Raw genomic sequence first — 9,333 nt, forward strand, 5'->3', positions numbered from 1 at the left:
AAAGTGGATGGAGTGCCGCCCCTTTCTACTGGCCACCCCAGGCACCTTCGGTGGTGCCTGGAGCCGGCCCTGCCCCCAGCGGTACATGTACCCCTGGTTGAGAACCACTGTACTAAGCAATCTGGCTGCTAAATTCCATTTGGTGCAGACTTTAGTTTCAGGCGTGTCCTCTTAAAGAACTGAGTTGAAATTCTAGTAATTATTGGTATTCAATCCAATACTGTCTAGAGGCTGTAAAGGCAGAGAGAGATGCTGTTCAATCTTTTTTTCATAAATCAGTCCAGCTTGAGCCTTCTGTATTGATTCCTTTCTTATTAAATATTGCCCTTTCCTGACAATTTATGGCTTAAACAATTTACCTCAGCAGCCACAGGAATCAGAGTTCCAAAGTGCAGAAAATCAATGACAATTTCTAAAAATTGAGATCTAGTTGTACAACCATTTACTGTACAAGCAATGGTTCTCTACAGAACAAACTGCAAGCTCCCAATCTATTTCACTGTATATTGCTGACTAGATAGTGTCCGGCACACGTAACACCAATAGTTCCTCTTTAATCTTTTAAAAGTATACGTACTTGTTTTGCGTATGGTACTCTCTGCATAAGCATCTCAAAGACTTGTGGTGGTAGTGTATTGTGCAAAATCTGCAGTAGCTGATGTGGTTGTGCACACACTGAAATAGCATTAGTGAGGTGCTCCACGCTCTTCTTATGTTCTCCTGAAGCAAATTCACATTTTTAACTACATTTTAGAGTTGATTGGAAACCATTTTCCCTCCATCCCAGGAAAAATTTTACTTTTCATACTCCCCCTCCCAAAAAAAAAAATAAATCTCCCACCCTTTTTTTGGTTTTCCAATGAAAAGTCAAGTATTTGAGGAAGGTAGACCCTCTTCTTCAAAAGTGTTCATTTACTCAGAAAACCAAGTTTTCATACATGGTTGGTGGAGGGGCTATCTGAATTAGGGAGAACAAAGGAGGAGTAATTTTAAGTGATTGGGCTAGTGCCAGGGTTTGTGTCTTTTGGGGAAAGCTCTTTGGGGTGGAGGGTGCAGCGAGAAAGGTGAAGGAGAAGACGGTTAGGATGTATCAGGAATCTTCTTTAGCACATTTCAGTGGCTTTTTTAAAATTCAGTTTTACTTAGGGCTTGGCTACACTTTCGAGTTACAGCGCAATAAAGGAGCCTTGGGCGCACTAGCTCACTCCCCGTCCACGCTGGCAAGGCACGTAGAGCGCTCTGACTCCGCAGCTACAGCGCAGCTGGTACTCCACCTCAGCAAAAGGAATAATGTTTGCTACACCTTGGCTACAACACCTGGGCATCAGTGTGAACGAGGTGTTGTGTTACTGAGCTCTGATCGGCCTCTGGAACCATCAAATAATCCCCTTAAGTCAAGTGGCCACTCTTGTCATTGTTTTGAACTCCTGTAGGAAGGTGGAAATGCCCTTTCATAGCTCTGTTTCTGGCAGCCGACATGTAAGCCATTACTGTGGAATGCTGTGTGAGTCCTGGTCTACACTGGGGGGGGATCAATCTAAGATACGCACCTTCAGCTACGAGAATAGCGTAGCTGAAGTCGACGTATCTTAGATCGACTTCCTCCCGTCCTCACAGTGAGGGATTGACGGCCGCAGCTCCCCCGTCGACTCCGCTTCCACCTCTTGCCGTGGTGGAGTTCCGGAGTCAACGGGAAGCAAGTTCAGGGATCGATTTAGCGCGTCTAGATGAGACATGCTAAATCGATCCCCAATAGATCGATCACTACCTGCCGATCCGAGGGGTAGTGTGGACGTACCCTGAGAGAGAGAGAGAGGCGAGGGGGGTGCTGTTGTCTGAACTTACAAGACAGCACACTGACATGTTCTCAGCCCCTCCCAAAACCCACTCTCTCTCCCCCCACATACACACAACACACTCCCTGTTACACTCCACCCCACCACTCCCATTTTAAAAGCACGTTACAGTCACTTCCATGCTGGGATAGCTGCCCATAATGCACGATTCCCAATGCCGCTGCAAGTGCCGCAAATGTGGCCATGCCAGTGCGTTTGAAGCTGTCAGCGTGGACAGACTGCAGCACTTTCCCTACTGTGCTCTACGAAGGTGGGTTTAACTCAAAGTGCTCTACATTTGCAAGTGTAGCCATGCCCTTAGTTAAAAGTTCAGTTCCTATAAGGGGACTGATTAATACGTTACTCAATTTCAGACCTTCTAAAACCCCTCTCAACATTTCTTTCAAAACCTTTTAACTCTTTGTAATCCAGTAACAATTTTTAATTCTCCAAATCTAACTGAAATTTCACTTCCCTTTGCCTCCTCCCCCACCTACTTTCAAGTGTAGGAATTCCTAGCAGCATCAGCATCAAGCCTGGTGCTATCCAACATCCTGAAATAAGGTGGAGCAGACAGTGCCTGATTTGGGCATGTGTAATATGCTTGAGGTCTGACAAAACAGTTTAGTTTGTCTGTGGTAAAATGATACTGCACCTGGACTTGAGCTGATGATTTCAAGGCACTTTATGTGAAAACCAAACCAACTGCAATACACATCCTGCACAGCTGTTGACAAGAGTTCATGATTATGTCCTTACCTCTAGATAACCAGTGTTCTCCCAGCTGCACCTCTTGCAGAAAGAATTCTCGTACCCTTCCAATATTTTTCATCTCACATAACTAAAGATGTTATCAAATATATTTAGATTAGAAATAAGATGCATCAGTGCAACGACATCTCTGTAGTAACTGTGAAAACTGGTAGTGAAAAAGATTTCTCAAAAGATTTAATTTGCAGTGCTGTTTTGTAAATTGCCATTTAGACTTATATTTGTCAAACCTCTGGAGGTCACTATTTTTCTTGACACATCTTTGCTTTCCCTCCTCCGCTCCATGGGTCATTTTGCTTTTCCCAGACTGTTGACCAAAACAATATTGTTTAAAAAAAAAAAGCCTACGACAAGGCTTGTTTGACGACAAGTTTCTGTAGTCTGGGGTTGGGAATTATCTTAACTTGCTGTATTAGTGAAAATGATTTCAGTGCTGCCTGCTAGCGCAAAATGGGTGTTGGTGAAGAGCGGTGGCTGCTCTTTGGGGAAATTATAGCTCTGCAAACCAAGGTTGCTCCCTGCACTGAATTCTGGAATACACAGGTTGCTTTGTCTTCATGATAAAAATAAAATATCTCAACAGAGATTGAGGATGTGGCTGTAGTGAAAGATGGGAATGCCCACAATGACATGGTAGATGAGTCTCTCCTCACATCCCCCACCTTGGGAAGTAAGGCAGGAGAGGAAGTACTAATGGTGGATAATTGTATCCTTTGACTATATCTACTTTCTCTAGCAAATTAAGATTAGCCAAAACTTAATGAATGTAAAAGTGAGCTGCAGGTGTGCTACAAATTTACTAAATCGAAAACAACTTTAGTCTCAAATAGGTATTAGAGTTAAAAGGACACAATCAACTTGAAATAGTTATTGTTAAAAACTAATTTCAGGTACTACACTTGACCATAAATCCCTTCCCCTGCCCCCTCCACCTATCCCCAGTGTAGGGGGAGATTTTCAAGGGCACAAATGAGTTGGGTTCCTAATTCCCCTTTGTGCTTTGGCTCAGGCCAGCACCACCAAAAAGACATTCAATTTTAAGTTAGTATACTTCAGGGCTGCCCCGGGGGGGGATAGGGGGGGGCAAGTGGGGCAATTTGCCCCAGGCCCTGGGAGCCCCTGGCCTGGTGGTAGTCTGGGTCTTCAGCAGCATTTCGGCAGCGGGGGGTCTTTCAGTCGCTTCGGGTCTTCAGCGGCATTTCGGCAGCAGGGGACCTTTCAGTGCTGCCAAAGACGCGGAGTGACTGAAGGGCCCCCTCACCGCCAAAGACCCGGATCGCAGCCAGTTTAGTACAAGCGCTGCACCTCCCCTGCTTTGCCCCAGGCCCCCTGAATCCTCTGGGCGGCCCTGGTATTCTTTCTACTAAGTTTAAGTGATTTTTAAACTGAGTGTTTTACCTCAACATCACGCGCTTTAGCTTTTTCACGTTCTTTTCTTCTTTCTGTAAATGTAACAAGGTGCATTTAACATCTAAGCTTAATAGTTCAGAACTCCAAAAAGACTGTCGTCTGCTTCTCCAAAGTTTTTTTCCATATTAGTGTTAGCTCATCCAAAATGTGCTGATGCTCTAACATGAAAACAGATATAATTGGAAGATAGAGATATGAGAGAAACCTATACAAGTAAATTGTACCTACTTTTTTTTTTATTTATAAATATTTGTAAACTCTTCTTGAACTGACTGTCCTGTTAAATTTTCTATAACATCACCTCTTCTCTAAAATGAGAGATGCTCAGGGAGTTGAATTTGCCTTACAGATATTTGTTGATACTTTATTAAGCACACCAAAATATTTTCAAAATAAAAAACCGAATCATGATCAGATGGAAGCTAAGCTACATTTCAGCTTTATGTTGTTGATGAGCTCATATGTTTTACTGCAAACACTGCAGAAATTCTTAGAATTTAGCCAAGTAAGCATCTGGAGTGAGATTTTCAAAAAAACATGGCCTGCTGCTCCTAAGTCACTTGGACACTTTTAAAAAATGTTACCCTATGGCCAAGATTTCTAAAGGTATTTAGGTGTCTAGTGGGATTTTTCAAACCACCTAGGTGCCTAACTCCCATGGTGCATAAGCAGTGTTGTAGATAGTCCTCTAATGGGATTTTCATCTTTAGGCACCTAAATACCTTTAGAAATTTGGCTTTAGGTGTTTTAGAAGTCTAGGTCCCATTCTCAAGTGAATTATTCGGCACTTAGGGCTTGGCTACATTTGCAAGTTAGAGTGCATTAAAGCAGCCCCAGGCACCCTAACTCCCAACCCGTCCACACTGGCAAGGCACTTAGAGCACCTAGACTCTGCAGCTGGAGCAGTCCTGGTAATCCACCTCCACGAGAAGCATAGCGCTTATTGCTTGTTGCTGAAACGCCCCAGTGTCAGTGTGAACGAGGTGTTGCAGTACTGCGCTGTGATCGGCCTCAAGAAACATCCCATAATCCCCTTAAGTTAAGTGGCCACTCTTGTCATTGTTTTGGAATTGGCTGTAGGAATGTGAATGTTTCCTTTCAAAGCTCCGTTTCTGACCAGTGGCTGCTGATCTGCTCCGGGACAAAGCAAGCCATTAGTGTGGAATGTTGCTTGCTGTGAGTATGAGAGAGAGAGGCAGGTGGGTGGGGGATCTGAACTTACAGCGTGCTGACACACTCTTAGCACCCCAAAAACCCACTGTCTCTCCCCCTCCACACTCCACCCCACCCGCTGCATTTGAAAAGCATGTTGCAGCCACTTGAATGCTGAGATAGCTACCACAATGCATTGCTCTTTGTGGCATTACAAGAGTTGCTAATGTGGCCACGCCAATGCGCTTCCAGCTGAGCGTGTAAACGCTCAGCAGCGTTTTCCCTGCTGCAGTCTCTGAAGGTAGGTTTAACTCCCAGCGCTCTACACCTGCAAGTGTAGCCATGCCCTTAGGTGCATTAAGTCTCTCTGGGAGTCAGTCAAGCTCACGCTCCAAAGTGCCCAAGGCCCGGTCTACATTTAAAAATTATTGGTTTCAGAGTAGCAGCCGTGCTAGTCTGTATCCACAAAAAGAACAAGAGTCCTTGTGGCACCTTAGAGACTAACAAATTTATTTGAGCTTATGCTCAAGTACTCCGGTTCTTTTTAAAAATTAGAGTGAGTTAGCGACAGTGCTCTGGGTCCTGAAAAATGTTTGTAGCTAGTCAACTGAACCTTCAGTGGAGATGTCACTCGGCCAACAGCAGAATCCCTCCTTAACCTGTCTAGGGCCCCCTAGTGAGGTGGAAGCACTGGGGAAACCCCCCTTCAGTTGCTGTAGCAAGTGTCTGCACTACAGGAGTCCAGCTACCCAAGGACAGATTAGAAGTAATTTAAGCAGGTTTGAAAATCCCCCCTGCGGTGAGGAAGGGGCTGGAGTGGGATTTCTGTGGGGCAGGAATTATTTATTTGGGGGGGGGGGTGAAAGGGAAGGTCCAGGGGCTGTAGCCCAAAGGGGCTCAGGGCTTAGACTTGACTACAGTGGGGGGGGGTGTGTCAATTCAGCCCTGTTCCCCCTGCTCCCTGCCTGCCCGCGCTCTGTGTGGGACCGAGGGGGAGGCCTTGCAGGGCAGGGGCGGTGCTTGCGGCTCCCCCGTCCCGGGAGAGGAGGGTGCTAAGCCCTGGTGTGGGCAATGGGGAGCCCGGCCCTGGCCTCAGGTAACGGCCTCCCGCTCCCCCGGCCGGGCGGGGACACTCACTCTGCCGCAGCTTCCGCTGGAAGTCGGGGGCGTTTCTCCGCTGCCGGTCGAAGTAGACGCCGTAGCCGAGCAGGGCGAGGCCGCAGGCCCCAGCCAGCAGGAGTAGAAGGGGGCGGGCCCAGCCGCTCATGGCTGCCCCGGGCCGCTCTAGAGCCCCAAGGAGCTGACTGGGCTAGAGCCACCCCTGCCCGGCCTGCGCACGGAGCCAGACCCCCGGCTAGGCAGGGCCTGGGAACCCAGCAGGAGACGTTCCCCCTGCCCCCGGGTGGGTTTTGGTTTTTTTTTTGGGGGGGTGGTGGTCAGTGCCTCCCGGAGCACCGGGGGGACACTATTCCCCCCCACCCCCAGGCCTGAGCTGTTTTCTGGGAGTTGGTCTGTGCCGGGGAGCCCCGAGGTCCTCAGCAGGGAGATGGCTCAGAGGAGACACTTGATCTAGCAACCTTTCAGCAGTGATGTGCCCAGTCTTCATTTATTCACTCTCATTGAAAGTTTCCTGTGCCAGTAACACATTTCAGTGTTTTTAGACAGTTTCTTACTATAAATCTATAATATAGAACTAAACTGTTGTTGTATGTAAAGTAAATAAGGTTTTTAAAATGTTTAAAATTCTTCATTTAAAATTAAATTAAATTGCAGAGCCCCCCTGGACTGATGGCCAGGACCCAGGCAGTGTGAATGTCACTGAAAATCAGCTTGTGTGCGCAGGTTGCCTACCCCGATCTAGTTGTAAGTTTTGCATAACATTGTGTTGCCAACTTCACATAGCAGGAAGTGACCAGATTGTGGGTACATCCATACGGCGGGTAGCAATCGATATGTCACGTCTCATCTAGACGCGATATATCGATCCCCGAACGTGCTCCCGTCAACCCTGGAACTCCACCGGAGCAAGCAGCAATAGGACACGGGGAGCCATGGACCTCGATCCCACACAGTGAGGACGGGAGGTAAGTCAGAATAAGATACTGTAGCTGAAGTTGAAGTATTTCTGTAGCTGTAGTTGTGTATCTTACATCGACACCTCCCCCTCCCCCCCAGTGTCGACCAGGCCTGTATCTCAGGCCCATCTTTTACTGGCCAGGGGCTGTGCTGCAATCAGGAGTGGAGGGACATGTCAGTAGCAGCTTCAAACCTCCTTTCCCCCCTGGCCATTGCCATTGTGGCTGTGTCAGCTCACAGGGTTAGTGTTAACTAGGGTGACCAGACAGCAAGTGTGAAAAATCAGGACGGGGGTGGGGAGAAATAAGAGCCTCTATAAAAAAAGAAAGCCCCAAATATCGAGACTGTCCCTATAAAATCAGGACATCCGGTTACCCTAGTGTTAACCTCTCTGAAATTGGCCCCAGTTAGCCTTTTACAGCCACACAGTGCTATATAAATGATCCCCACTTCCTTCTCATACTACGTCCACGGGGGGGCTACGACTATTACTTGTCAGTCTCACCTCCATGCGGAAGGGCTGAAGCACAGAGAGGGGATTTGCTAAAGGCTAGACACTGAGACAGTACCAGAGAGGGAATCACAATTTGGGAGAGCCCAGATCTTTTCACAGCCCACATTACCGCTCTGCCTGAATGAGGTACTCAGATGATGAGTGAGGAAAAAATCATACAGCCATTAACATTTATCTAGTTCAGGTCACAGTAAATACTCACATGGCAAGGATAAAAGACTGAGCCTATTTTTTTTTGTTTCCAATGCAACTGTATCTATTAATTATTTGTGCATAAAGGTCCAATAATCAGATTACTTACCTACCCCTACCTATCTCATAATTGAAGAAACATAACATTAGAGAAAGCATATTATTGGGAATGAAAATGTAGGGACGGTCATCTTGCCATTTGTATTTGCCACTCCTCCCCATAGCTTGCAGAAGGCTGCAGTGAAATTGAGCCATCCCATCCATGACTGCAAACTGCCAAGGCCTGAACTAGGATCTTTTTTGTATTTGAGTGCAAGGATGAAGAGTTACATATGTAGTTTGGTTTGGGACAGCCATTAAGTTCCTGTAGTTAAACTAGTTGAAGCAGCAGGGAAGTACTATTCTTTAAAAACTGACAGTGCATTTGGTGTGTTCCAAGATGAGTTTAAGGAAATAACATGATCATGTAGTCAGGGAATCTGGGCTCTAATCCTAGTTCTGGTACAAACTTTGCACGACCTTGTAATTGGGCCTTGTTCTTCCCTCCCTATACACTGAAGATTACACTCTCTTTCCATAGATATTAAGCCATTTTAAATCATTCAGCGGAATGCATTATATACTTGCAAAGTATTTTAACAGCTTGGGAAGATAGAGAGCAGAAACTGAAAATGTAGTGATAAGGTATACAGAGAGACGTAAAGTAAAACAAAATGGCAAAAGAGAACAAAAAAGATGTAGAAAATAGCAAATTTAAAAGCAACTGAACACTTTCCACAGTAAGTGGTAGAAGCCACATTTGAAATTGGACTGTAAAAGGCGACAGAGCTACTGTAAAGTAACACATACTGCTCATTCAAACCTGCACTATTCCCCTTGGATAGACACACACATACAATATGATCACAGTAACAGCAAATACAATTAGCAAGGGAGAGAATAGTGTGTAAAGCAAAGGCCTAAACTGTTTTTCTTCTAAAACCCTACCCTGTAAGTGAAGTTACTGCCAGGAAATTCAGAAACATTCACTAGATGGTGTTTATCTACCTACACTTATGACACAGTGATTAATATAGCCCTGGCAGAAAGGAATTAGATTGGTAATATCTTTTCCATCTCTAACTTAAATATGTCTTGCTGTTTTCAGATACATCCTCTGAGATTTTATAAATTTAATATCTAAATAAAGAGCTCTTAGCTTGTTAATAAGGAAAAAAAAGCTTCTATGATGTAACAGGGTATTAATATAAATTCCACAACATTTTATCCTTGTTCAATAAACTGGCATAGTTGGTAGGATCATGGCAAATGAGGTCAGGCTGTACCCATCTGAGGGATTAGAACAAGCAGTTTAGAACAGCATAGAAATTGACGGGAGTGGAC

At 45.6% G+C, this 9,333-nt stretch overlaps 1 protein-coding gene across 1 annotated transcript; it reads right to left on the bottom strand.

The window, feature by feature from the left end:
• Window positions 1-297: 297 nt before the first annotated feature.
• On the bottom strand, window positions 298-6,435 carry TOMM20L (translocase of outer mitochondrial membrane 20 like). The gene is made up of 4 exons (XM_032775722.2): window positions 6,306-6,435; window positions 4,005-4,048; window positions 2,595-2,676; window positions 298-720 (listed from the first exon to the last, which is right to left on the bottom strand). Exons 1-4 carry the CDS (start codon window positions 6,433-6,435, stop codon window positions 554-556), a joined length of 423 nt encoding a protein of 140 aa, XP_032631613.1. The 3' UTR covers window positions 298-553.
• Between the last annotated feature and the right edge of the window lie 2,898 nt (window positions 6,436-9,333).

The sequence above is a fragment of the Chelonoidis abingdonii genome, chromosome 4, assembly GCF_003597395.2.
Source record: "Chelonoidis abingdonii isolate Lonesome George chromosome 4, CheloAbing_2.0, whole genome shotgun sequence".
Taxonomy (NCBI): domain Eukaryota; kingdom Metazoa; phylum Chordata; order Testudines; family Testudinidae; genus Chelonoidis; species Chelonoidis abingdonii.